A 27,665-nucleotide genomic window follows, 5' to 3' on the forward strand; every position below is an offset into this window, starting at 1 on the left:
AAACATCCCCATGTCTTTTTCCACTGGTTATTCATGAGGATATTGGGTTCAGTAACACAAACACTAGTAACACTAGTTTGCTATCTACCACAGTGCCATGGATGGGTGCAATGGAAACAGAAACAAACAAAGCCATTAGTTCTGAGTAATCTCATGTTTTATCAAGAGTTGATATAGACTGACTTTTCTGGATTCAAGTGACTTAACATTTATAGAATAATGAACTTGCTACTACACTTTGATTGCCTTTGCTAAGAAGAAGTTCAGCACAATTGTCCTGCATTCATAACAACAGACCAAAAAAAGCAACAAACCACAATAAGATGCAATCAATGTGTTGTTAAACCGTTTTGTATGGCCTTAATAAAGCACACAAAATGGATTTTTCATGGTCATGTAAAGACTCTGTACACCACTGCCATGTGTTCAAAATATTGCCTGTATGCATGCAATATTAGTTTGCATGTAGACATATTTTCAGACCACTGGGAACACATTACTTTTTTCCCCAACATGCATCTTGTATGTAAAGAGTTGAACCCTTTTGCCATTTATACAGACCCACCCTGCAACTCAGCACATTTGGGTATGTTTGTCATAGGGCAGAAAGAGGGTTAATGTCTCCGCCAAACCACACTACTGGCCCATAGATAGGAATTTAGGAGCTAAATGGTCCAACATTTTACTTGCTCTTGTTACGTCCCTCTGTGATTTGCAGAATTTTTCCATATTTCTTCCCTTTCACAGGATTTAATACACTTAGGTGAAATTGCTTCATGTTGCAGAGAAATTGAAAATGCAATTATTCTTGAAAATGTGATTAGAAATTGAATGTACATTTTTGAATGTAAATGTTGTTGTCATCTGTGTAATGACCATGTATTAATATTGGCATTGCCTAATGTGGAAAATACTAAAAAATGAATGAAATATGAGTATGAAGCGTGAAATATAATTTAATATTTTACAATATATTTGGATTATTACATTAGCTATTTGTAAGCTTTGAGACTTAAGTTGGATATGTGGGTGCAATTTGTCACACTTTCTGATGCCCCTTTCTGTGCCAGGTCCTAACTAATTTATCTAGCTTTCATGGGGGTCCATGAAGACCCACCAGGATGCTAAGGCCAAAGAGACCAATTGCTTAAGTATGGCAGCCCATCCCATTTAGCCTGAGTCTGCTGAGATTGTGCCAGAGTAAGACTATGGATCAGTGAAGCCAAGCTTTCCATGCTGAGTTCTCTGAACTGTAGCCTCTTCCCAATCACTCATCTTCATATGTATTCGAATGTGACACTGAATGCTTAGAAAAATCACATTGGATGCAAAGGAGCTTCTTCAATCAAAGAGCCTGTGTTCTCACGAAGATCAGGATGAGAATGAGAGGCACAGTGCTTCTGCGCCTTTTCCCAGAGCCTCTCATCCCTCTACAGGCCATGTTTACTGCCAAGAGAAGTTCCAGGTGGTCTCCAGGCTGCCTTTGATCCTCACCAACCAGGGTCCCTTGGAAAGATCAGTCAGTGTAATCACTTCTGTTTCAGAGTGCTCAGGGGAAACAGTAGTGCTCCATTTCCCTTTCAAGGCATGACCTCAGCAATGGCAACCATAGCCTTGAGGTGACACAGACCTCTGTCCAAATAGGCTTCTCTGTTGTCCCTATCTAATTGAAAGGGCAGCAGATAAACACTAGAGACAAGCTGCCTTGGTGAGCCACAGAAAAACAAGCAGATAGAGGAGAGAGGGGTGGTGGTGCCCACCTCCGGTGAACACTATTTCAATTCAAATGGAGAAAATTGTTGGCAAGAAACACCATGGCACACAGCCCACCTGAAACTTGCCATGCAACGCTTATTTTTAGCTGACCCTTCAAGTTTATATCATGACTGAACCACAGTCCAATTACTGACACTCAAAGTATAGTAGAGGTCCAGACCGTGTTTGCACGAACACGCTGCGTTGGCAAGGTCAAGCTGGTGCTGCGGACCAGATGCACAGACATGGTGCAAAGAAGGGTCTGAACTCCATGACAGCTCATCTTTGGACTTTGGAGTGAGAGGAGTGTGTTTGTCTTGGATGAACTAGAGACAGACGTGCTGCCAGCTTCTTTGAGCAAGTGCTCAGGCAGCAACCAAACGGGTTTGGTACATCAAGATTGCGGGTGGGGGAGCATTCTTGCATTTCACTTAAGATTAGTATTAGGTTTCTGAGAAACTCTTGACACACATATTTTTCTTATCAGTAGGTAATTATTTTATTGTTCCATTAAACACCATGGGATAACTTGCATTCTTGCCTTTCGTGGTGCATTTTATTTGACATTTCAGGCCACAAGAAACAGACAAGATTGTTTTAGGCACAGGAAAATAGACAGGCTTCAACTTTTCCTTTTTCTCTCGTGAGTGTGTGAGAACTCTTCGTTGATGCCTGGTTGCCATGGAAACTGTAAGACACAAGCCTGTCTCTGTTAGGTCAGTCATGCGCTGTGGTTTACCGTTATAGAAGCCTGTAACGTACTTCCATTAAAATCCCTTCAAATCGTGGTTATTTAGACCTTTTAGGCCTATTTTCCTGTAATGGTTCCCACATGTTTCTGAAGAGATATCAATCTTATCAGGCAAAATAGTAACCAAAAGTGAAAAAACTGTTTCAGGTAACCAAACAACTTCTTGTAAAACCCCATATTTCTATAAACCACAATCATTTATTACCTTCACCTGGAGGATTGGCTGAGGGATTGCCAAGGCAAAATGTTTTCTTTTTACTAACATCAGAAGTGGTTTAGAGTTGCGTGTCAATATTTTGAAGGAAGAAACCGAGTGCTTAAAGGGATGTACTGTAAGTGATTATCCACAAAGTTCGATGAAGTTAGAAACGTATAATGTGAATGTTTTCTAACTCATTTTTATGTTAAGGTTCTCGTGACGTCAGAAAATAGTAGATATTATGGCTTCACACTTATACTACAACTCAAACTGAGGGTCGCTGATTACACAACTGCAAAGTGACCTTTAAGCCAAGTTCAGTGAGTGTACAGCCTGCACTGAACACACAGAAATACATTTTCACCTTATTGTGGCTTATCTCAACCAAAAACGGTGGTTTACATGCCACAGATTAGCACTCATAAACACCATTCATTAGAGGGCTCTGAGAACGCCTCCCAAAGGTCCTTGCCAACAGATTATGCTATGATTTATGTGGTGTGAAAATTGTGGCCGCGACAAGCTGTGAACAAAATAAGTGGAAGATTTAGGTTTGCTGAAAATAAACATAGAACATATTACGCATTCGTGAAACACATTCACTTGAAAAGCAACATATTCCATCACTTCATCTCCAGCTGGGTTTTTCCAACTTTGGTTTTTCATTTGTTTCATGATTCATGGTTCGCGTTTCTCATTATCCCCTCTTTTGCCTCTATGAAATTTCAAATCTGTCTAATCCCCTCTTGAAATTGGCAATAGTATGTCTATATATAAATGAGGTGCGGGTGCTATCTGAAGACAGGAGCTCCTGGCTACACTGGACTTTGTTCTCTTCAGAGCTTTGAAACGGGAGAAAATGCTGTCATGGACACAAGAGTCCAACAACGATCTTAAGAACTCCAAATGTCAGAAGCTAAAATTAGAGTTATGCATTAAATGTCAAGGAAATAACACTTGGATGCTGGAACATGGAGGGCTTTTAAGTCAACAAAAAGATTTATAAAGTATTCCATAGATACCGTTTGCCAGGATTTTGTTTTGTCCATATGTTTCTGCGGTAACACACCCTTATTGCAGTATGACCCTTGTATAAATACAACAAAACTTGGCTCATAACACGGCATGTGACCCCCACCACTTCAGTAGCACTCCAGTTAAGCCATGAAGTATTCTCAACAGAAATGTCGGCTTTTTTATTGCCAACACCCTCAACACTGAGGCTATAAGGAGGATCGACCTTCAGGCTTCCATCAATTTGTCTCTTTTTGTTTAGTCAGGCCTGCCAGAGGCTGTCCCCGTCATCTAGCTGGTGTTCCAATTTTGACTCAAAGCAGAGACTCGGCAAGTGAGCCAGGCTGAAATATTATCCACAAATGCACACATTCACATGCACAGTTATGGGGGGCTTCAATGCACTGCCACTGAGTTGTGAAGCAGCATCTGTCACACTAACCCCATTTTACTTACCCCCTGTCTCACTGTGTATTGTAGGCTAATTTTTTTTAAAAACTCGAGTACCTTTACCCACTGAAATCCTCTGCATCTGGTATTTCTCACCAAGTGGATGGGGGACGTTCAAAGCAAATGTTTATAATTCCTGCCACAGCGTATTATAGCCGCGCCGAGCAACAGCGAGGAAGTAATAGTTTAATTGTATTGTTTATGAAATTGTGTACTTTTGGGCTGCTGTGGTTTTACAACCCGCTGTAAATTTGTTACTGCTGTAGGCTTGTTAGATTTTCACTGTTTTCCATTAAGAGATTCCCTTTTAAACACAGTTTATTGTTTTTTGCATTTTATTCTCTTCTCATAATTCGTATGGAACATTTGCAAGAATTTCTTTATTTCAACTAAACAGAACAGGATCAAGGCAACAGGTATGATTAACACTTGTGTTTGTAGCGAGATCATTCAATAAATCTGAAATGTTCAAGGAGGTGTTGCGTGGGTCTATTGCCTGTGACAAAGTTAAAACATCTCCTTTCCTTTTGATGCTTTTTAAGGATCACTTCAAAAGAATGCGTCAGTTTTTCGACCAGCGGACATATCATCAGTTATTTCATTTTGGAATGAACCTATTTAGTTGAATACCTAAAATCTGTAAGACACATGCTAGGACTAAGGTATGAATCTGTGCAGGTTTCTGTCATAACTTTATTAAACACAGGTGCTCTAGTGCTAACTGCTGACGTCCTATTCCCTTCAACTCCAGAGTTGTCAGTCACATGTGGAGACTGAATATCTGCCTTAGAGATGGATGCTGTGACTTGAGTGGTTGGCTCCCCATGCACAGTAGTTAGACAGAAATAAACAAGCTCTACCTGCCATGCCCCACAGTTAGGAGACCAAAGAGTGGAGGCAATGGGGGAAATTTTCACATCATCTGTCAAATGTTCTCACTTCTGCACCTTGATGGGAGGCCAAAGACCAAGCTCCTCTGTTTCCAAGCTTTTTCCTGTTATATGGGTCTATAAAATATAGCATATAACAAAATTGTGAGTTGTAATATAAAATTGTTCCCTAAATCTGCTATTTATTGTAGCGGTTTAATTTAGACTTTTTTTTATGCATTTTTGTGTCAGTATAAGAAAAGAGAGTAGCTGACTGATGCACTATGAATAAACCTACTTGAGTGTTACAGAGGCAATATTGTTCAAGTGGGGGATATAAAGCAGCTAAAATTACTTTTCCACTTTCTGACTAGCAAATTTTTAAGTTTTTTTGTGTAGACTGCACATGTAGTCTCTCATGAGTTTTCCTTGTTTAAAAAAAGCTTACAAGCCTTGCAAGTCTGGTGTTTTTCCCATTTCTGAGACATAAATCATTAGTTAGTGCTTGTCCTGATGAACTCCTGCATGGAAATTATGTTTAATTCTTGTCCAATTAGTTTTCTCAGTTGTACCAGCACCTTGCCTAACTACACGCAAGTAAAGGTCACATGAAGTTCAGCCACACTGTTGGTTCAGCAGCTGTAAAATGCACAACCACTGAATTCTGAGGTGAAGACAGACAAAATATACCCTGCATTCAATCTGATGACAGAATGACTGAGCCTACATATTGTAAACTGTGTTTAGAGCCTGCGCTAATTGAAGAGGTTAACTTGTGGTGGCTTTTTAAGAGGGACACTAAATTTCCTCAGGGCAACAAAAAATCCTCTTCATTTCAGTCTTTTGCTACAGATTGATTCAAACGGTGCAGAGAATAATGGTTTAAAACAGGCTCTCAATCATTATGAGTGAGTTTTGAAATAATAACATGCAAGGTAACAATGTATTAATTGCTAAAGAGATTGAACATGGTACATCAGGATCAAAAATTTGATACTGAAAGGCAACTACTCTGTGCAATTTACATTTTGAGCCGATGTTCTTCAAGGCACAGCAAGTGACCCTACCACTTTAGTGCTGAGATTGAAGGCTGCATATAAGCATGACACTCAAGATGGTTGGGGCAAGGCACGAGGTTGGTGTTAGAAACCGGAAGGGACCTCCATCTCTGCCCATAACTACAATGGGATCCATAACTGTGATGTAGACCCTTGGTTTACCCATTTCGGATGTTATCAGCCCATTAAATGGCTGTTATCAGTTGTCATTAGGCCCTATTCTACCTCCTAGTCGGCTCAGCAGGCCGTTATCATGTATCGTAAGCTTGAGGTCACCTCTGAGTTACAGATCCCATCTAGTGGCCGTAGTAATTATGACCTGAGCTCAGGCGGGTTGAGTGGATAGCTAGATAGTTAGTTAGATGGCAAAAAGTTGCAAAAGCAGCAGGAGACAACTGTTCGAGACCATGTTATGAATTTGTTGTTCACTGCATGAGAAAATGGACGTATGGCGTGAGAGCGTGTGAAAAGTGTCAATTGTGTATGTCTCATGGCCAATGCATGAGAGTTTGCAGCACTGTTAATAGCCATGCTACACTTAAGAGCTGACTGATTCGACTCCTTCACAAACACTCCATCTCTACAGCCTAATCATGTCCGATCAGTGAGCTAATGTTAGGTGGACACTGGCAAAGTTAGCTAACGTTGACTCACCAGTCGGTTTGGCATTTCAGTGACAGTACAATCCTATTTTAAGCTAATTTAAAGTTTGGCTGGAGTCAGTGGGCCAAGCAGGTTCATTCATCATAAGCTAGCCTATCTTTTTCTATGTTCTATTTTCAGTCAATGATTGCGGTTAAGCTAAATTGCATGTTTCTCACCTTTGTAAACAGTTAGAGTCCTGTGTTTATTGACAGACTGTGATTGACAGCAAAAGCATGCTGTGGCAAACGAGTTTGACCGGACAAACTCAAGGGGTGGTCCAAAAATGTGTTTTTTTCTAGTACTTGTTTTTGTCAATAGCTGAAAATAGTAAAACGATCATTGATATAGACTGCTTAATGATAGTCATGTGATTGTGGGGACTGTATGATGATAAGTTTATTTTTAAAAAGACAAAAAGTGGGGTAGCAAAACCATAACTTTCCTTCCCCAACTGAATAATGGGGACACATTTGCTCTACTTGCTCCATTGCTAAGGCGCCTATGACTGCATTCATAACCGATGGTTGCCACGTTTAACCATGTTTAAACCGTGACGTGGTGTTTACTGTAGCCGAAGGTTGCCATGTTTAACCATGGTTAAACCGTGACGTGGTGTATACTATTGTCGACAGTTGCCACATTTAACCACATTTCAAGTTATCATTTTAACCCAAACCATTATCTTTTCCTAACCCTAACCAGACCTTAACCACAGCATTGTTACACAATAAAACATTACACTCTACTTTACAACTTTTAACTGTTTCCAAGAGGGCTTAAAATTTAAAAAAAGGATTAGACAATGTTTGTTTCTCTCCTGTGTGCATAAATATGCTTTCTAAGAAGGATGTTTATAACATAAATGTATATTTAAAAATGGAGGAAAAGTTTAGATTGAAATTAAATGGCTTCTTCTTGTTTCTTCTGCTTTGATTTTAGCTTAAAGAAGGGGAAAAAATGCCACTTTTTGATCTTAAAAAATCATTTAATGCAGTGGATTGCCGATGCAGTCAGTTCCAATTTCATCTGTATGAAAATGAACAGAGAACATTCCTCAGTCTCCCTGCTGTATAAACTGAATACTGGATGGCGCCTCTCCAGACCGGAGTCTCTACGAACTAGCCTACCTTGGCACTGAGCCACACTTGTGTAACATACCATACACACTGGGAAGGCAGCATCATCACAATCAGACAAAGTTTTATTGCAAATATGCCTGCTAAAGGCCTGCATCAGTACAGCATTTATATGAATCACGGACCTGGGTAAGAAAATACAGTATTGTCCTGGGAGTATTAGGCCTATTCTCTTTTTCTTTTGCAAATCACTTTCCAGCCGAGGTAAAATATCTCCAAGTTCCTTTCAAATGGATACGGAGCAACTACATGAAACTACCTGTACCTTGACTTGTGTAACATACCATACACACTGGGAAGGCAGTATCCTCAGTGTCCTAAATAGACTAGCTACTATTTAGGACACTGAGGTCGTGTCCTCGGCATTTGCTTCGGAATTTTGGGGCTTTAACAACCTGTTTGTGTGGTGGGAGAGTTTAGTACATTCTGCAAAATAAATAAAAGCCTGGTGGATATTTTATAGGCTGATTCCAGTATTTTTTGACTCAGTAGTTAAAAAAAAACTGACTTCTTTTATGACAACAAAAAGGAAGATACTGCATTTCCCTACCAAAGTTTTATTCATGGAAATGTGGAGAAGGCTTTTATATATAAATGAACAACTGCTCAAATAAAATGTGAAAAAGCCAAATAATTAAAAACTTAAAAAAATTTTCATTCATTTTTGGTGAATTGGTAAAATCAGTGCCTGAGTATTTCTAAATTCTTGGTCATGGCTCTGTTTATAAGTTGTTTTTCTAGCATTAAACTGCATTACATCCACAACCAAAGAATATTTAGACTATATCTCTTTTATCACGCAAAACACGTGTTCCTTTCAATTCCTATTCCCCATATGCATTTACTCTGCACTTCAAGTTATAGACAGCAGCCGCTCGGGTAATGAAGAGCTGAAGTCAGCATCACAGACCATGGATATTCAGCAGGGCATGTTGGCATGTCATATATGTTAATAGAAACGGTGTTGCGCCCTCTTCTGGGATAAAAAAAAAAAAGAGAAAAGCAATAAGTGAAGCATTTACTTTAAAAGCAATAATGGAGCTTTAGATTCAGTTGCATTATTATTTTTTTGCTCCAACACAGACACTTTGTCTGTGTTTCAGTTTGACAGCTGCTTAACTTGATACTTGATACATTTTTATGAAACTACTTTTACACAACTACAGTGAACGTACACGGCTGTAGATTGAGTCATTTTAGAGTATATCCTAAAATTACTCACTTAAAGCCATTTTTGCATTAAATCATCACTCTTAACATGTTTATCCAAGACCCCGTATATATTTTATAGAACTACAATTTTTACGACATACCAGCAGCCTCTGTGATTGGTTCTTGTCGTTGTCGTTCTTTCGATGACGTCCTTCCTGTTTCACCGTACTAACACGTGTGTTGTACAGTGTCGAGCTGAAGGGAGTAACAGCAACTAAACTTCAGCTTTCGGGCACCTTCGTGTGATCTCTATTTTTTTCCTTATCCGTTGAAGGCTTTACCAGCTAAGCAGTCAACATGGTGAAGCCACGGTTTAAGGGGAAAAGCTCGATAAACCCCTCGTCGTCCAGCTCCAACCCTGGTGAGCTAACCCCACGTTAGCCGTGCAGTTTGTTTACAGCTAATGCTAATTGTTGCTAGCCGGGTGAAGGGGAAGATATTTCTGGGCTAGTGCCCTTTCATATTTAATGAACCATTGTCAATACATTCATAATGTGTCATAACGAAACATATAACTCGTAGTGACCATACAGAAATTTAACTATGGCGACTGTTATAAAAACAGAAGCGTCAGGCCTTTTAAATCTGACGTTTTCAACTCTGAGGAAGTGTTTAGATTTCTTGTCCTAAAGTCTGGCAACAGCTGCTTTTATTTATTTGGCTCTGTTAATTAATAATACGATGTTTGTTTAAGCAGCTTTGCTTCTCTGTGAATGTATTTTGTTAACAGGTGTGTGTGCTTTTGAACAGATGAATCGTAAAAGTAACTGTACATGTATTTGACAGATCGAGCCAAAGGTGCCGGTGGGAACAACATGAGGGACCGATCCACCATCAAGCGTCTGAATATGTACAGACAAAAGCAGAGATGGTAATTGATGATATAGATTTGCATTATTCTTGAGTATGAGGATTATATAACAATGAAATATAACAATTAAGTGTTGTGTCCATACCTTTGTTCCCAGCAATGACAGAGGAAAAGTCATCAAACCCTTACAGTTCCAGTCCACAGTGGCTCCAGGGACAGTAGCCAGAGTTGAACCCAACATCAAATGGTTTGGTGAGCACATCTACATAATACTACTGCATATAGCAGTCTGCAGTGGCAGTTGTCAGTATATACTGTTTGCTTAGGGCCTGTAAATCCCTGAATGTCTCACATTTTAATCATGCTTTTACCTACTTCTAAGAACATGAAAACAACAGTGAATGGGTGGTGCTGTTGGTGATAATGAACAGGTTTTACTAATATCATTAATGATGTTTATTTCGCCAGCATGCACAACACTAGGACCTGGGTACTGAACCAGCAAAACATGATGCCGTCACTTTTAATTTTGTTGACACCTGTGCTTTCTGTGATTGTGACATGTCAAAATCTCTTCCATGAAAAAGGCATATTGTGCAATAATATGCCTCTCATGGAACATACTTGTCTGTGTTTGGTGATTAAAAAAATACGAGCCTGAACCCACGCAATTTTCCTGCATAGAGAACTTAAAGGTTTCTGTCTTGCTTTAACTATGAGCTGCCTTCACCAAAAATTGACCGTCCTGGAAATATTCACACCAGTATTGAGAGCATTGCCTTAAATGCATCACTGTCAGTTGCACACCAGATAATAAATAATGAATTATGAATGATAATGAATTTTCACATTCTCTCAGTTGTATCATTATTATGATTATGCATAGCTGTGGCATATTGTAAGATATTTAAATCAGTATTAAATATCCCCATGATTATAACTCACAAGCTCTGGGATATGAATCTGCAGTATTTAGCTTTTCAATGGGTGAGAGAGGAAGCTGCTACCCTGCCGTACTTTGTTACTACTAAATTCAAACTTTGAACTAAATCCTCTGTATTCCAGCAAATACACGGGTGATCAAGCAGTCCTCTCTCCAGAAGTTTCAAGAGGAGATGGGTGCAGTACAGAAGGATCCATATCGTGTAGTGATGAGACAAAGTAAACTCCCCATGTCCCTGTTGCATGACAGAGTCAAAGCCCATGTGAGTATAACACTAGATACTAACCTCCTTTTTTATTTTCCTTTTAGAAGACTGATTTCTTTTTCCAGTCCCGTGCTGCCTGTGTGATAGTCCTGATGTACATTGTGTGTGTGTGTGTGTGTGTGTGTGTGAATTAACACCTTTTGTACATTTTATTATGGGTATACTGGCACATAAAGGTATTGACGTTTTTACCGGGCTAATATCAAGCAATGTAGATTAAATTCATGCCTATTTTTTCCTCAGTAGCTTGTTTTTTTGGGATTTTATAAGGTGGGATGAACATGAGGCCTCACTTTAATCCTCATTCAATTCTCACTCTGGTCCACAGTGACCCTGAGTGCACTGGCACTGTGCTTGGCATGTAAGAGCTGCTCTCTGCCAGGCTTAACTTTTCCACCCCATAACCAACACGATTCCAAATAACATCCAGTTCTTCCTGTTCTCTTCCAACATATTGTTGCCAACAATTGGGTGTGTTTCAGTCAGTTTTTCCATTTTTTTTCTATATACTGTTGTCTTTCATCCAATTCAGCTTGAAGCAGCTCAAGATATTTTTTTTTTACTTTTTAATTTAATTATTAATTAATAAGTTGCTCAAAAAGCGCGTGTTGTTTAATATTGTATACATGATATTTTCCTTCATTTGCGTTTTCCATTTGTGTTCTTTACAGTAATGTTAAGAATATTTGCAGCAGTTGTGTCGGATTAGCACTCATGCACATTTCCCCTCTTAGTGAAGACATCCTGATTTTTTATTTTTATTGCTAATAGACATGTTACTAAGATGATGAAGATGACGGTGATGTTGGTATTTTCTTTGTGGTTCTTTTTGTGTTTTTGTTTTGTTTGAAATTATTATTATTATTAATGATTAAAATGAATCTGATAATAATAATTTTACCACCAGACAACACACAAAACAACAACACAGACATCTTCATTCTCAGGTTGTTGTTTTTTTAATTTGGTATTTGGTAACAGGATGAATTTCAGTCTCTTAAGTCCAGATCAGTAACTGAACTTACTTAACTATTTTCATTTCTACCTTTTTACAAGCAGGACAATACACAGGCATCTTCACGTTCAAGCCATACACAGACAATACAATTAATAATTATACTGAACCTCCTCACTCAACAAACCACCCTATTCACCCACTTCTCTTTCCTTTCTATTCTCACTCTTTTTTATCATTATTAATTTATTTTATTAATTCTTTTGCATATTCATTTATCTTTTGTTATATTTAATTCTGTTATGTACTATTCATCCCTTCATCCCAATCATATCTGAATGATGGGACCACCTCGGACTGGGTTCTGGTGACTGGGGAGGGGGGGGGACTTGTTGGACTGGACTGGTTTTGGACAGCTTGGAGTCAGAGGACCTGATCTCCACTAAGCCCTTCTCCAAATAGAAAGCTGCTCCTCAGACCCAGTTGAACAGATCCTTCCTGCACGGGTGGAGGCTGCTCTAAAGGGCATCTGACCTCCAACAACCTAAAGCAGGCAAGAGCAAAGAAAGCAAGGAAGAGGAGAAGGGTAAAAGGGCTTAAAAATAAAAGGATAAAACAAGCAAACAAACAAAAATTACAAGGAAGGGAAAACAACAATAAATACATAAAATTCAGCCCTGACCCAGTTGTCCTTACCTGACCTGCTCCGGATCCACCCAGGTGCCTCTTTGTCCTTGGAGCCCAACCAGAGATGCCCTCCAAGAGCATTGTAGCTATGTTATTTTTATTTATTTATTTATTTTCTTTCTTTCTCGTTCTTCCTTTGGTTAATACTGTCTTCCCCTTACACTTTATGCTCTCTCTCTCTATCTCTATATCTTTCAAATAAAAAACCCACCCATGCAAACACACACTTACCTAAACACATGCGTGCTACAATGAGAAAATCTAAGCCAAACAATATGCCTTTTTTTTTTGTTTATTTGTTTTCTCTTTCATCATTCTTGTTGTTATTGTTGCTGCTATTTTTGCCTTTTTCCTCTCTTTTTGTTTAGCTTTGTTTGGGTCTAGTTTCCCCTGTTTGTCATATGTTGCTCTTTTTTCATATTGGTCACTTGTATTGCACTATAAACAAATTTTTAAAAAAAAGAAAATAAGAAGACATCCTGATCTACTAACTGGGTCAAAGCCAACTGGATCGTTACATGTGATGTTTATTCATACATATTTTCTTTGCTATAATCTGTGACATAGTGTTTATTTATTGCATAAATGTGTAATGAGCCGGAGGTAGCTGTGAAAAAGTGTGTGATTGAGGTCTGAGTATACGATTGTTTGACCCTGAGGAAGACTAATGTGCAGTCGATAGGCGTTGGTCTTGTTTTTACCATGTAGCCACTATAATAAAGGATTGTTTTGTTTACTTTTGTGCCTTGATGAAGGAATGCGCCTTGACTTTTGCGGAATTCATTCCCCTTTTTTATGGACATTGATTGCCTACCCGTGCATAAGGAGCACCTGTTTTCTGTTACATCGCTGTCAGATCCGTGAATCGCTTCCTTGTTTGTTTTCTTCTGAATGACCTTCGATGGTTTTGATAAAACACTTATCGAGTAAGTGAAAAACAATGCTCATCAATCAGATTGTCTGACTGTTGATTGACTAGTGGAATGATCTAGCACCAAAAAGGGCAGAAGAATTAAACCAGAGTTTGTGATTAGGTCGGGGGAAATGTGTTTTCAAAGAACCAGGGATCTCTGTAGAAGATCTTGGCAGTTAATCAAGGCAACCTGAAACAGCACTGTTTCTGACAAAAGCCAAAAACTGTATGTCATCCCACCCCTTATGGCAGTGTTGCATTAGAGGTATGGCTTGTGTTTTAAGATAATTGGAACACTTAATCAGTACTGGCACAGGCTTGGCTGTTTCATTGGCTGAGTTTTTGCATTTTTGAGGGTTCTGTTTACTGTATGCGTTTGTTCTCTGATTCTATCTGAAACCCTTAAAAGGACTGTATCACTTTGACTGTATCAAAAACTGGTTGTAACACCAACGAAAACCTTTCCTCCTGTTGCCCACCTGTTTCAATGCAATGTTACTGTACTGTGTATAACTACAATAACTCTAATGAGACATCACTAGAAATGACTGCCTTAAACAATCTGAACTGCTCTCCTGGTTTACTGTTGACTCTCACTCTTTTTCTACACCTGCAGAACTCCAAGGTGCACATTCTAGACACAGAGGGTTTTGAGACCACATTTGGGCCCAAGTCTCAGAGAAAGAAGCCCAACCTCATGGTAGGGGATGTGAAGGACCTCTTAGAGCAAGCTGAGGCTTCAGCCCTGAGTTACAACGCAGAGAAGGACACAGACCTGGTGACTGAGGACACAGGGGTCCGGTAAGACCGTCAAAAGATGCTATAATCAGTATCCAACACATCTTACTGGTCAAAAGCATAGTTGCTGAATTTTCACGGTTAATGAAAGACGTAAATTGATGTCTTAATTCACATTTTGCAACAGGGACGAGGCACGTGAGGAAATCTTCAAAAAGGGTCAATCCAAGAGGATCTGGGGAGAGCTTTACAAGGTATGGTTTCCATCCTCTGTCAGTACTGTGCATTATGTAAATCCTTACTGTAGACCTTGTACACTGATAATAGTGTGTGTTCAGGATTAATTCTACAGCTGACTGTTTAATTGCTACAGGTGATTGACTCTTCTGATGTCATCATCCAAGTGCTGGATGCCCGTGATCCCATGGGAACACGCTCCAAGAGCATCGAGGCCTATCTAAAGAAGGAGAAACCCTGGAAACATTTGATCTTTGTTTTAAACAAGTGTGATCTGATCCCCACCTGGGTCACGGTAAGATATTCAGAACAACGCATTCACCTTTGTCTCCCCCATTAGACTCGAAGGAACTTTGTTGTGTCTATTCTCCTCTTAGTAACCGTCTCTAACGATTTGTTTTTTAACCAGAAACGGTGGGTAGCGGTTTTGTCCCAGGAGTACCCAACTCTGGCTTTCCATGCAAGCCTCACCAACTCATTTGGTAAGGGCTCCCTCATCCAGCTGCTCAGACAGTTTGGCAAGGTAAGCACATGGCTGAAATATCCTCAAATATTCCTCAAAATATGTTAAATTCATTATGAGCTTAAACCATTTACTGCTGCAATAACAAACAAGCACGAGTACTGCATGTTTAGCTGTTATGGTTTGGTCTGCGGCGTCATTAAATCTGCAACAGAGCTCATTGTTTTGCTTTTTAGTTGAAGGCCTTGGATATTCAAATTACACCACATTTGATTTCCTGTTGTTTCTGATGTTTTTAATTGCCCTAATACTCTTATAAAAGATTTACGTATTTACTTATGAAAAACAAAAGTGCCTGAGTTTCAGCCTTCTTCTGTCCTCATTTTTTTTTTTGCCCATCACTGAAGTAAGTCTGTTCCAAAACAGCCTTCAGAGTTTACCTTCTGGGACAAACATAGGATATAAAATATAGTTATATCTCTTGTTTTGAAAGGTTTCAGAGTTTCGTGATTGTTTTGTTTACATAAAAATCCTTTTTAAAAGATCCTTTGGTATGAGTTTTGAACAAACTACATTGCAGTTCTGGAGTGATGACAAGTTCACTTCTTTTATTGCTAATGGCAACAGAGCCCAATCTAAAATTACCTCCATGAACTGAAGACAGACTGAGACTGTTGTTTAGGAAACACGACACTCTGACTTTATTTTTTGCCTCCCTACAGCTCCACACAGACAAGAAACAGATAAGTGTGGGTTTCATTGGCTACCCGAATGTGGGAAAGAGCTCAGTCATCAACACACTGCGGTCTAAGAAGGTCTGCAATGTGGCACCCCTTGCCGGAGAAACAAAGGTAGGATCTGGGTGTCATCTCAACCATGCAAACTAAATTTACACTTGCGATGACAGTCCTGTGAAAAGGACTACAAGAAAAACTACGTATTCTTGACTTCCTGAAAGAGAATATATGTGAACGTATTTTGTGGTCTATACTTAGATTGTAATTTCTATTTACACCAAAGAAATTTGGCAGTAGATTCAGGTTCCTAAGACATTACCATTTATCACAACATAATGGAAATCTGTCTCTGACAAGAGAAGATCAAAGCAATAGTACATAAGCAGTGCTAATAAAATCAATGAAATTAGAAATAAAGAAGGAAATGGGAAGGGTGATGTTTTAGAAAAATGTAAAGAGCGTAGAGGTGAAAGGAGCTTCATGTTCCTTTTCTTAGCTCGGTAATTGTTGATAGCTGCAACAACAGAAGTACTCCGCTTCGTGTCTTTAACTATATAACTGAAAATCTAACTGGATGTCGGGCCAAGAGAAAGAACAACAACAGTTTTTATCCTTAATTTCCTCTCTCTGGGGCTGCTTATCCTGTTTGGAAACGAACAACGTCTTGAAATCCCCAGTGTCCAAAGCAGGGTCAAGGCGAAAGAAGGGGAAAATATCTTAGCTTGTCTATGCTTACCAAAGCTGTGAACTTGAACCGCAACAGAAGGGAGATTTTTCTATACACCTATCCAATGAATCTGATGGGCCTGTAGCCAGCACTTCTTTATTTCCCACTTTCTTTGGTTCTCACCTCAGAACTAACCCTGGTGATGACAGCCAAACAAGTTAATGATCTGCAGCACTGATTTGACAGCCATTCCTCCTTTTTTTTTTTTTGTCTTTAAGTGAACGGTTACATTAAAATCCCTCCAGCTGATGAAGCAATCATAGAAGGGAGAAGTTATTTGCTGCTTGAGGAGAGAGAATAAGCAAACCTGTTATTACTGTTTTGATCAGGGTTAAAACAGTCTTTGCATCGCCGTTCCAAAGATAATCAGTTTCATATATTGCCGCCCCACCCATCACATCGGTCTTATCTTTTCATATCAGTAAACACCAACATGGAAAATATCACACAGGAGTTCACATCTTGTTTGACACTGAAATGATTTGACAGTACTAAAAAAAAAATGAATCTCCTTTCTTTTTAGGTGTGGCAGTACATCACTTTGATGAGGCGCATCTTTCTCATAGACTGCCCTGGTGTTGTCTACCCTTCAGAAGACAGCGAATCTGATATTGTTCTGAAAGGAGTGGTAAGTTTGTTTTATGATCTCCACCTTGTATACAGTATCCTGAAAAACGGTAGCATTAGTAAAACTTAACAGTAATGTCCCACTTAGGACAATCCTAATCCACCAACTGTTAATGTGACATTTACGACAGCTTGAGTGCATTGAACAGGATCAGAAATGGTTTCAGCTTTATATTGGTAATACCCAGTCGTTTGGAAAAAAAAAAGCCTCGATCAGCTCAGATTCTGATCCTCCAGATCCTTTTTCCGCATCAAAGGTTTAACGTGTATGCCATGCAGTCCCCGTAACTGAAAGGTTTCAGGTTCATATCATAAGTTGAATGCCTTTTTTCCTCTCTTTCTGTAAGGTTCAAGTGGAGAAGATCAGGAACCCAGAGGAGCACATTGGGGCAGTACTGGAGCGGGCCAAGCCAGAATATATTCAGAAGACCTACCGCATCCCCACTTGGAACTCGGCTGAAGACTTCCTTGAGAAGCTGGCATTTCGCACTGGGAAACTTTTGAAGGTCTGAATTTACCTCTTATATTTTAGTGCTAACAGGACTTTAACAGGTCATAATCGAAAACTGCTGTGCCTTCAGTTTTTGTTTTATTTTACTATTTTATTTCATAAAAATCTGCCATAACTTCTAACAAGCAGAGAATGCGGTTACCAAACAAAACTTCATTATCAGTATGAGTAGTTATTTCAGTTTAAGTCGGAACACTTGCACGAGAACATTCATTTGCACACCAGAGGATTTTAATTGTCCCTTTTATGAAGTGCAAGAGCAAATCCATATTTGGTTAATCTGTTCCATTTTCTGCTCACATTAGTTGCCAAACTGTAAAGGCTTCCAGTTAAATAGCAAAGCGTATGTGAACCACTTGTTTTAAATTTTAAGCTTGAACAGTTTATTCTTGGTGTTGTGCAGGGGGGTGAACCAGATCTCTCAACAGTCTCCAAAATGGTGTTGAATGATTGGCAAAGGGGACGTATCCCCTTCTTTGTGAAACCACCAGGACCTGAGGGGGATCAAGAGGTAAAGTTTACTGAATTTTCCACTTTTTAACTGAGGTGTGTTTGTTCAGTAAATTATTTTTTTTTCTACACCAACCTGTGCCCTGTGTGTCAACCTGTCTTTTGTTACTCTAATTTTTCTAGGACAAGGAGCATCTGGCAGTTGAAGGACCCTCAGAGGTAGTTGAGAATGTGCAGGAGGAACAGCCAGACAAGTCAGAACCCCTGTCAGCAGAACACGAAGAACAGCAGCACCAACAGCAGAGAAAGAAAGAGGAGGTCCAGAAGATTCTGTCTAATGTGCGACAGAACTTTGGCAAGATCAATGTGGCACCTGAGTTCAGCGAGGAAGACTTGGTTCCTGTGGAGATGCCAGACCTGGACATCTCTGACTTCTCTGGCTCTGATGGTGAGGAAGACAGCGAAGAAGAAGAGGAGGATGAAGGAGGAGACGGGACCGTTGTTGAGCCAGCTGATGGAGAGACTGAGCTCTCCGAGCCAACAACCGCTCGGACTGGCAAGGCAAACTACAACAAGAGTTCACGCGAGGTGATCCGAGAGCTGGATGAGAAAATCGCTAAGTACAAGCAGTTCCTGGACCGGGCCAAATCCAAGCGCTTCTCTGCAATCCGGTCTGTCTGCTCTCACCCAAACCTCACTTACATATTTTCTTTGTTTTGTATATTGTCCTCATTTCTTTTATCGTGTCAAATAACATGATGTCCGGCAGAGAGATGCCATGCATTTTAGGTGGTCTATGCTACCCAGTCTGTAAGCCTCTGGGGACTGGCAGTCATCAGTTTCACTGTTTGTCTCATCAGTGGCCTGTTCCATAACTTTAGCATTGTGCTCTTTAATCTGCATCTCATTTCAAATTATAATTGTATTGTTACTCTGAGCCTAATTTGATTACTGTTGATTTTAGCCAATTCCAACAAGACTAAACTGTTTGCTTTGTTGGGTAGAAAATAATGTTTGACTCTTTGTTTCTCCCTGGACAGTATACCTAAGGCGCTTTCTGACAAAGTGTTCACAGACATCAAGACTAAACAAGCGGCAGCAGCACAGAAGAAAGGTAGTTAATCAAAATGTTTGTCATGGCTTTTTATGGTGTTGCATGTAGAAATTGTTTTGGAAAACTTATCCCATAGGATTTGGTAAGCATTCAAAAAATCTTCCTCAGAACAAATAACAGAACAGAAAAGCACACATGCCACTGGTATGATTTATTTTCTTAAGTTTGACACAAAAATACATAAACGGATTGATACAGTATTTACCTGTAACCACACAAAATAAACGTGTATGGTTAGTTCAGGTTGACATTGAGATTTGAGATCTGACATGCAGCATGTCATTATTCACCTTTGTTAATATTGCTTGAATTCAGCTGCAGTCCAGAAGGGCAAGAAGAGGAAAGCTGAGGAGGGCAAGGAGTCCGCCCAGCTGCCCAGACTGTCATCTAAAGAGGTATGCAGTGTTCTCACTGACATCAAACAGGCCAATCTCTCTGACTAGTCACATTTGATGAATGTGTATTCCTCTTACTTGATGTAAGAGGAATGAAAATGAAAAGCTCTGTTCTTTTTTTTTTTCATCATTTTTTTTTTCTCCCCCTCTGTTCCTCTTTGTCCATCTCTACAGAGAAGAGCGATGGACCGTGCTAAGAAGTCGAAGAAAGTCGGTGTACGCTATTACGAAACACACAATGTGAAAAACAAAAACAAGAACAGAAAGGCCCCAGAATCAGCCACAGAAGGCCAAAAGGCCAAGAGATCAAAGCACTAGACTGGAGTTATAAAACACAACATATGTAATAATTCTTTATTTAAATTAGCCAAAAGGCTAAGTTTTTATCGAAAATGTGAGTTGATAAAAAGGTGGAATGCTAACTGAGTGTGAAATGGTTTTTTATCAAGTTGGCCACTAGATGCCTTATCTTGACCTTGTCTGACCCTCAGGGAAATGACTGTATCTTGCCTTTCAACTCTCTTTTCCCTTCAACCCACACTGTTTTTGAATGACAATTCATTCATCATTTCATCTTCATCTGTGTAATGCTCTCTTGATGTTCAAGAGAAATGTACAGTAATTGTTTCAACTGTACTTATCATGTCATGCTGTTTGAGAGAAATAAAAGATTTGCTTATTAGACAGTTAAGTTTACATTAATTGATATAATTAAAAGAACAAGCAAAAAGACAAATTTAGTGATGTTCTGCACTGGGAAATGGCAACTCAGTTCTTGCTTGTCCAAGTTACTTCTTTGGTGTAATGATCCCTTCCAGTTGGGTCTAAATAGGAAGACAGATTAAAATTTTAAAACAGGCAACGCAGCTACTATTGGTGCTTAATCTAAAGAAGACATTTTTCTTTTGTATGCAATTATGAAAATCACCTTGAGCTGCTGGTTGGTTCTCTTCAGGAACTGAATCTCCTCTGTGTGCTTCTTTTCCTCCACCTGACGCTTTTCGCTTTCCCTCTTTTCAACTGCATCACATTTAGCTTTTTGTTCGTTCAGTTGCTTCCTTAGGTCTTGTTTCTCATTCTCCAGCTCAGAAATCTAGGTATGTAGTAAGACGCACTCTTAGTTCCAGATGCAGGACTGATTATGCAAAGAGTACTGCCACCATCCTTGTGTTACAGTAACACTTAAAGAGAAATGGTGCTCTCTGCTGGATGTGTAACTGAAATACAGCCATTAAGTTATTTTCCTATATCTTTACATAGGTACCACATTAAATCTCATAACATGAATAACTCGACATCCTTACTCTTTTCTCCATGTCAGTCTTGCCCTGCTCAGCCTGCAGTGCCTTCCTCATGCCAAAAGCCACGCTGCTCTCATACAGTGTCTGGTAGGCAGCAATGGTCATTAGAATTTCATCTCTAACCCGCAGCAGCAGCAGACCCCTCTCAGCACAATTGATGGTTACCTGTCTGATCAGCTCATCTAAAAGAATTACAAAATTAGGTGTATAATTCGAATTTCAGTGAATGGTCACAACGAAAGCCTTAAAAATGTAAACATAGGGATCAAAAACTTGAAAGAATACCTGTCCTTGAGCTATATGTTTGTATGTCTGATGCAATTTATACTTTAACCAATATTAAAGTCCATCCATCATTATAAGCACAATGACCTGAGTGGTCACTGGCATCTCAGCCTCCTCCTTACCAAAGCACTGGGAATATAGCTCCCTGCGGACGGGGCAGATGCCTGTTTCTCTGGCTTGCCTTTGCTGCATCTTCATGTCCAGTAGTTCCTCGAGGCGCACCACATCTGTCCGTGTACAAGGGGCACTGGACACTTGCTGCACCCACAGCTGGTATCCCTCCGTCCATTCCCTGTAATATCAGAGGTTGAGATAAGTGACAGTGTGGGCTGTACCTGGTGAACAGTATATTGTAGATGGGGAAAAACTATACCTGGGTGGAAGGATGGCGTTGAGGATCTCCTCATTTTGCTGCTTGGTGGCCTCTGTTGTGGCAGATTTTGGTTTAGGAGGTGGTGGCACAGGGGAAGAGTCAGCAGGCTGCTGAGGGCTCACTCTCAAAGGGCGTCCCTGTGGTGAAATGTATTTTATGTTCATAATTTTCTATCCTAATTTTGAAAATTTTTAGTAACTTCAACTTAAATCAGAAATTCACAAGAGAGGCTGAAATTTCAACGCTCACACTGCCTGCAGCAACAGAGCCTCACAGCTGTAGGTTTTCTTATTTTAAAGCTGCCATTTTTCTTTGTGTATGTATTTTTGTGGTTTTACATTTAATACTTGTGTAACCACTGTATTTGCTAAAATAAATAAAAAAAAATAAAAACAATGTCATTATGTCACATTGTCCTCCATAATCAAATAGAAAAAACACTGAGCTGTTGCATGACTGGATTAACCTGCTAGGGGAGAACCAGGGCAAAAAATGAGGTACGGGGCCCCTACTAATCCCAGTTCCTTCCTGTTTTCTGTGCCATGTGTACAGTTTTTTTATAGTACAATACTACTTGACCCCAGGTTTTCTGTGTGGTAATTTGATTTTATTTATTAATTAACTAAGGAATGTGCAACATTTCACAAAACTTGAATAATAATGGTCACAACAGGATATTTTGATACAAAGCCTCTCAACAAGATTGTGTAATAAAGCAAGACCCTCACTGTGCCAGGTGATATTGTACTTCAGTGGTGCATATCCACAAACACGTTTTCAATTAAAATTACCTGTTGGTAATCCAGCCATAAAACACCAAAAATTGATTTATTCTTTTATATCTATGACACAGCTAATGTTTAGTTTTTATGCACTTATTATTCAGGCAAATGAGCCTAATAATCACTTGTCCAGAAGTTTAGAGGGATATGTGACACGTGAAGTAGTTCTTGACACTGATATTCATCAAAAAATATTTTCCAGATTAAAAAAAAAGGCTTTGGAGATTTAATGTTTAAATATTTAAATCTTGAACACTGTCACGCAAAAGCAAGACAAAATAATGCAGTGATATGTTTAACATTCTTTGCCTGCAGGTAGCAAATATCAGCACGTCTATGTCCATGGTCTAACTATACAACTGGATCTCTAAAAGCTCATTTATAAATAATTTGTAAATAATATATTCTCCAGCCTTAGTTTTGTAGGCTATTTATCTCATCCCTTCCTGGCACCTCCTCAATCTTCCGTCCAACGTTACTTGTGCCAGGTAACGTTAGTTAATTAAATTCGGTAAACTCACCTTTGGTGATTTTTTATCTGTGCTTTTGCTGACCAAAACTGGGTTATCGTATTTCAGGAGAGACTCGGCCGGTGGAATCATTGTGTCTTACTACGAAAATGATAAAGCTACAAACTAAAACCACCAACTTCTTCGTTTCGGCTTCTCCTTCAGAAATATCGGTGCTGTTGATGACAGAAAGTTTATGCTCACTGTTTGCGTTGTTATGGCAACAGCGTCCCGGCGTTTCATTTTAGTTTGTCCGAGTTGAATCAGCAGTTTGGTTCACGAATGTAGGCCAAAGATGCTATATAGGCTATGGCTACAGTCCCTTGTCATAAATATATTTTAACCAGCACAACAGAAGACAGCTGAAGCGCAAATAGGTTTTCTCTGGGTTTTCCCTGGTGTTATTTTTTATTTTACATTTTACAATTACCTTTGCAATCTGTGTTCCTTAGATGTTTCGTGAATAAATCTGTTCTGTACAGCTAAAGATGAGAAAACTCGACGTACACAAAGAGCACTCGTCATTTTTAAATCATCATTATTGCTGGAGCAGTGAAACAAAAAGTGAGCCGTAGCCAGCGACATGCCGAGCCATATTTTCCGCGTACCACCGGAAACGGAAATTCGTTGCTTGAGCGTAACAGTTGAAGTTTGTAATCGCCACCCTTTTGAGTTTTTCTTTGTTATTACGGGCTTTTGTGCGGACAGTGGTGTATGTTTGTGTCACAAAACGGTCGGATTAGTGTAATTCTTGTAAAATGACCAAAGAAAAGCGACACAAGAGGAGGGAATCTCCTGAGCGGGAGTCCAAAGTTAAGATTAAGCAGGAGAGAGTGAGCCCTGTTAGGCCACAGAGATCACGCCGCTCGAGGTCGAGATCCAGCGGCAACTCCAGTCCACCGAGGCGGAGAACAAGCAGGTACAGTCGGTAATCATATTTCACCTCGCTGTTGCCACATATTTTGTGTTTATTAGCTCAACACGCGGCACAATAAGGCTGACCAGTGGGTCTTTATTAGCGAGAAGTAGTTGTTTTATCCGCCAAGTTAGCTTTTAACATACACAGCTACAACCCACGTTAGGTGTGTTTTACCGAAAGTCCTGTGTTAGTGTGTCACACAGGGCTCATGTAAGGCAACTTTATAGCCTATTTTGTTTTAGGGCTGGGTAATATATGGATATTATGCTGATATTGTGATATGAGACTAGATATAGTCTTAGATTTTGGATATCGTATTATCGTTATATGACATAAGTGTTGTTTTTCCTGGTTTAAAGGCTGCATAACAATAAAGTGATGTAATTTTCTTAACTTAGCAAACTGTTCTAGCTGTTAGATTGTTTGCCATTACCCACGTAATCATCATATCCACATTACTGATGATGATTATTTATCAAAAATCTTATTGTGTAAATATTTTATGAAAACACTAATCGCCATCCATCCCCACAACATTGTTGCAATATCGAGGTATTTGCTCAAAAATTGCTCATTGTGATATTTGATTTTGTCTATAACGCCGAGCAATATTTTGTGTTCTTTGTGTAGGTCACCTGCCAGGACGAGGGACCGTTCACCAGGTAGAAGAGAGACATCTCCCGCCAGACGGAGCAGCGGATCTCCCAGAAATAGGAGAAGCCGCAGTCCTCATCGCGGTGCTGATGTCAAAATAAAGCGGGTAATTAGGTTTCAGATTATTAGGAATTTAGATCAAAAAAGGTGCCATTGGTAACCCAATATTTCAGCGGCATAATGTTATGCCAGATTTTACATCCTACAGGCATATTGATTCTGTCACAGGCATATGGCATTACTGATTATTGGTATCCTATATTGCTTCTGCTGTTGCGAAATTGTAACAACATGTGACTTGTGTTCCACTGACAGATACATTTTCTTACTGGCATATACTACTGTGGTTGCTGGTGTTTCAATGGCTAATAGCATCTGATGCTCAAACCATTGACTGTATATAAATATGGACCCAAAAATGAGGCCAAATATCTTGACATGAGCCAACCTAAAAAAAAAATCAAAGTACTGATCAAATAAATTTTCCCCAAAAATGATTTATGTCATTTTAGGAAGTTCTTATCACATTGATGCTTTTACATGATTGACAGCTGTGACCGCTGCTCTCAAACCTCAGTCAGTGGTTGCTGAGGGGACGTGTCCCACGGGCCGTCATCCCGCCACTCGACTCTATTGAGCAGACTTTGGTGCCAAATGACGTCCCACAAACAAGATGGCAGCTCCTGGAAAGGAGATATTTTGGCTTCACTTTTGCATAGTGGCAGGAAGTGGAGACGTGTCATCGATATTTATATACAATCTATGGCTCAAACCTACAGCATGCTGTCAATTAAAATCTGTAGGTATCATAGTGTGACAATTACCAGCCTCGTAAAAATAAATAAATACACACAAACGGGACAATATGAAGAATGGGAAGCAAAAGAGGAAAAAGAGATGGAGAAGAAAAGAAAGAAGCATGCTGTTACGGTGACAACATGGGGAGCAGTGATATGTAACAAAGTGGACATGTCATGTAGTTAAGTGGGTGCAGATAGACACTTCCTGGCAAACCAAACACTGGCCCTAGAGTAGGTTCTCCTACACGCTTGTAAGGGGAGGGTGAGGGGAGAAGTATTCAGCATTCAGTATTCAGCATACCACTAAATCCTATGCACTGGTCCGTTAAAATGTTGTGTTATTGGTCTGGGTCCAACAGGCAATGCTTGCGATGCACAGGGGGCAATATTTGGCAGCAGTTGGCCCGGTTAGCAACAGGTCTACCACAAAAGTATTAGCACATGACAGTCTATGAGTGGTAATTATCTGAAAGTATAACAGACTCATGCCAGTGAAACAACAGTGGTATGGGCAGCATATGCCATTAAGAAAAAGTCTGAAATAACGTGGTGTAATGATCTTCAATCTTGTCACAGTCTGACTGAATTTAATAGGGTATAATCTCTGTTAAGATAATTGTATAGTACTGTAACTGTGCTAGTTTATCCTCAGCTAATAATAGCCTTTTTTTTTTAACTGTCTTTATACTAAATATCTCACAGGAACGGGAGGAGCATCGGGCTAGTGGTGATGAGCGGAGAAGAAGAAATGACCAGCCAGAGGAGAGGCGGAGCAGGTGGGAGTCAGACAGACCTCAAGAAAGAGAGCACGGTGGAGAGAGACACCGGGAACGAGGCGCGTTTGCCTCCCAGCAAGCTGAGAGACGGCAGCACGATGAGCGGCGCAGGGAAAACCATCAGAGGCGCAGAGAAAACCAAGAGCATGATTTTGGAGAGCCTGAAGGAGGGAGTGAGGACGCAAACGATCCTCCTGCCGATAAAGAGAAGCCCAACTTCGAACTGTCAGGCGCACTCACAGAAGATACAAACACATTCCGCGGAGTGGTGATCAAGTACAACGAGCCACCCGAGGCTCGCATTCCCAAGCGAAGATGGCGACTGTACCCTTTCAAGAACGATGAACCTCTTCCGGTCATGTACATTCACAGACAGAGTGCTTATTTGTTGGGGCGGCAGAGAAAAATCGCAGATATCCCCATTGACCACCCATCCTGCTCTAAGCAGCATGCAGTATTCCAGTACAGGTAAGAATAGTTTTCATTGGCTAAGGTGCTTGACTTTGGTACGTTTTAGAAATATTAATTACTTTAATCAACTCTAACTCTGCTTGATCTATAGTAATTCTGTTGACTAATATGTTGCATTACACTCACTCTGCTGTGTTAGTAAAACATGTCTACCTATCTGTTTATATTCCTTCCAGATTGATGGAGTTTACACGTTCAGATGGCACCCCTGGCCGCAGAGTAAGGCCTTACATCATTGACCTGGGTTCCGGCAACGGTACCTACCTGAACAACCAGCGTATCGACCCCCAACGTTATTATGAGCTCAAAGAAAAAGACGTTCTTAAGTTTGGCTTCAGCAGCCGCGAGTACGTCCTCTTGCACGAGTTCTCAGACACGAGCGAGGTGGACGCCAAACTGGAAGAGGAAGACGAGGGACTCGACGAATAAATTGTTCCCATAAACTGCATTGCTAAATTTGTTCAGGTTAGATTACATTATCATCATCAATGTTCAACGAATAGCTGTTTCTGCAGGGAATGGAACAATTTAATCAAACTGGTGAACAAATAGTGGAGCAAGGCTGGTTTGTATATTTTGTAATTACTTAACTATTGCTTAAACCTGCCTCAACTGTCTCAAAGAAGACTTCCTATTCTCAGGTTGTTTGTGTAATGTCTTTGTGATGCATGACTGATCTCACATCTGACAGTGCTCACCATAAAAAAATAAAAAAAAACGTTCTTGGTGCCAGATAAAGATATCTTGCTAATACAATAGCTAATTATATATTTTTGGATCATAGCACCGAGTGCAAAATATAGCTGAAGACTAATCTGTGTCTGTCCAAGCTGTATATGTAAGTGTTCATGATATACTGAATGTGAACTCTAGTTTCATGTGTAATAAGCGTTGCTTATTGTCAGAGTAAACATACAACTTGTAATGACATTGCCTTTTTTTGCTTTGTAGGTCAAGGGAAATAGTTGATGCTTTGTGTGTTTTTCTTGCACCATGCATTGTGTATTTAAAGAGATCCCCCCCTTTATTTTGTCTGTTTTGAGGCCCACAGCATTCATAGTAAATTTCCATTTTTGTACTGTAAATAAAGACAGTGAACATTTTGATGGTCCCAAGAGTTTTATTGAAACCAC

General features: G+C 39.8%; 3 protein-coding genes across 3 annotated transcripts; 2 read left to right on the forward strand and 1 right to left on the reverse strand.

Annotated features, from left to right (window-relative positions):
* The first annotated feature begins 9,228 nt into the window (after positions 1–9,228).
* gnl2 (guanine nucleotide binding protein-like 2 (nucleolar)) lies at positions 9,229–20,348 on the forward strand. The gene is made up of 16 exons (XM_042423093.1): positions 9,229–9,450; positions 9,876–9,960; positions 10,058–10,152; positions 10,966–11,105; positions 14,280–14,464; positions 14,589–14,655; positions 14,775–14,933; positions 15,048–15,161; positions 15,824–15,952; positions 17,089–17,193; positions 17,540–17,698; positions 18,107–18,214; positions 18,337–18,824; positions 19,194–19,267; positions 19,583–19,662; positions 19,837–20,348. Exons 1-16 carry the CDS (start codon positions 9,387–9,389, stop codon positions 19,978–19,980), a joined length of 2,196 nt encoding a protein of 731 aa, XP_042279027.1. The 5' UTR covers positions 9,229–9,386; the 3' UTR covers positions 19,981–20,348.
* Positions 20,349–20,357: 9 nt separating this feature from the next.
* On the reverse strand, positions 20,358–23,158 carry dnali1 (dynein, axonemal, light intermediate chain 1). Its single transcript, XM_042423095.1, has 6 exons — positions 22,925–23,158; positions 21,622–21,758; positions 21,371–21,540; positions 20,967–21,145; positions 20,591–20,755; positions 20,358–20,486 (listed from the first exon to the last, which is right to left on the reverse strand). Exons 1-6 carry the CDS (start codon positions 23,003–23,005, stop codon positions 20,451–20,453), a joined length of 768 nt encoding a protein of 255 aa, XP_042279029.1. The 5' UTR covers positions 23,006–23,158; the 3' UTR covers positions 20,358–20,450.
* A 352-nt stretch (positions 23,159–23,510) lies between these two features.
* On the forward strand, positions 23,511–27,635 carry snip1 (Smad nuclear interacting protein). Its single transcript, XM_042423094.1, has 4 exons — positions 23,511–23,831; positions 24,462–24,591; positions 25,988–26,529; positions 26,709–27,635. The coding sequence occupies exons 1-4, from the start codon at positions 23,671–23,673 to the stop codon at positions 26,959–26,961; spliced, it is 1,086 nt and encodes a 361-aa protein (XP_042279028.1). The 5' UTR covers positions 23,511–23,670; the 3' UTR covers positions 26,962–27,635.
* Positions 27,636–27,665: the final 30 nt, after the last annotated feature.

The sequence above is a fragment of the Thunnus maccoyii genome, chromosome 10 (assembly GCF_910596095.1).
Source record: "Thunnus maccoyii chromosome 10, fThuMac1.1, whole genome shotgun sequence".
In the NCBI taxonomy this organism is placed as follows: Eukaryota; Metazoa; Chordata; class Actinopteri; order Scombriformes; family Scombridae; genus Thunnus; species Thunnus maccoyii.

Excerpts from the sequence above, each read along its gene's own strand:
- gnl2 (XM_042423093.1), top strand. The coding sequence starts at position 9,387 with ATGGTGAAGCCACGGTTTAAGGGGAAAAGCTCGATAAACCCCTCGTCG. Across the intron at positions 14,465-14,588 it reads ACTGAGGACACAGGGGTCCG|GGACGAGGCACGTGAGGAAA; the intron begins GTAAGACCGTCA and ends ATTTTGCAACAG. Across the intron at positions 15,162-15,823 it reads TGCTCAGACAGTTTGGCAAG|CTCCACACAGACAAGAAACA; the intron begins GTAAGCACATGG and ends GCCTCCCTACAG.
- snip1 (XM_042423094.1), top strand. The coding sequence starts at position 23,671 with ATGACCAAAGAAAAGCGACACAAGAGGAGGGAATCTCCTGAGCGGGAG. Across the intron at positions 24,592-25,987 it reads CTGATGTCAAAATAAAGCGG|GAACGGGAGGAGCATCGGGC; the intron begins GTAATTAGGTTT and ends AATATCTCACAG. Across the intron at positions 26,530-26,708 it reads CATGCAGTATTCCAGTACAG|ATTGATGGAGTTTACACGTT; the intron begins GTAAGAATAGTT and ends TATTCCTTCCAG.
- dnali1 (XM_042423095.1), bottom strand. The coding sequence starts at position 23,005 with ATGATTCCACCGGCCGAGTCTCTCCTGAAATACGATAACCCAGTTTTG. Across the intron at positions 21,541-21,621 it reads AACGCCATCCTTCCACCCAG|GGAATGGACGGAGGGATACC; the intron begins GTATAGTTTTTC and ends CTGATATTACAG. Across the intron at positions 20,487-20,590 it reads GAACCAACCAGCAGCTCAAG|ACCCAACTGGAAGGGATCAT; the intron begins GTGATTTTCATA and ends CTTCCTATTTAG.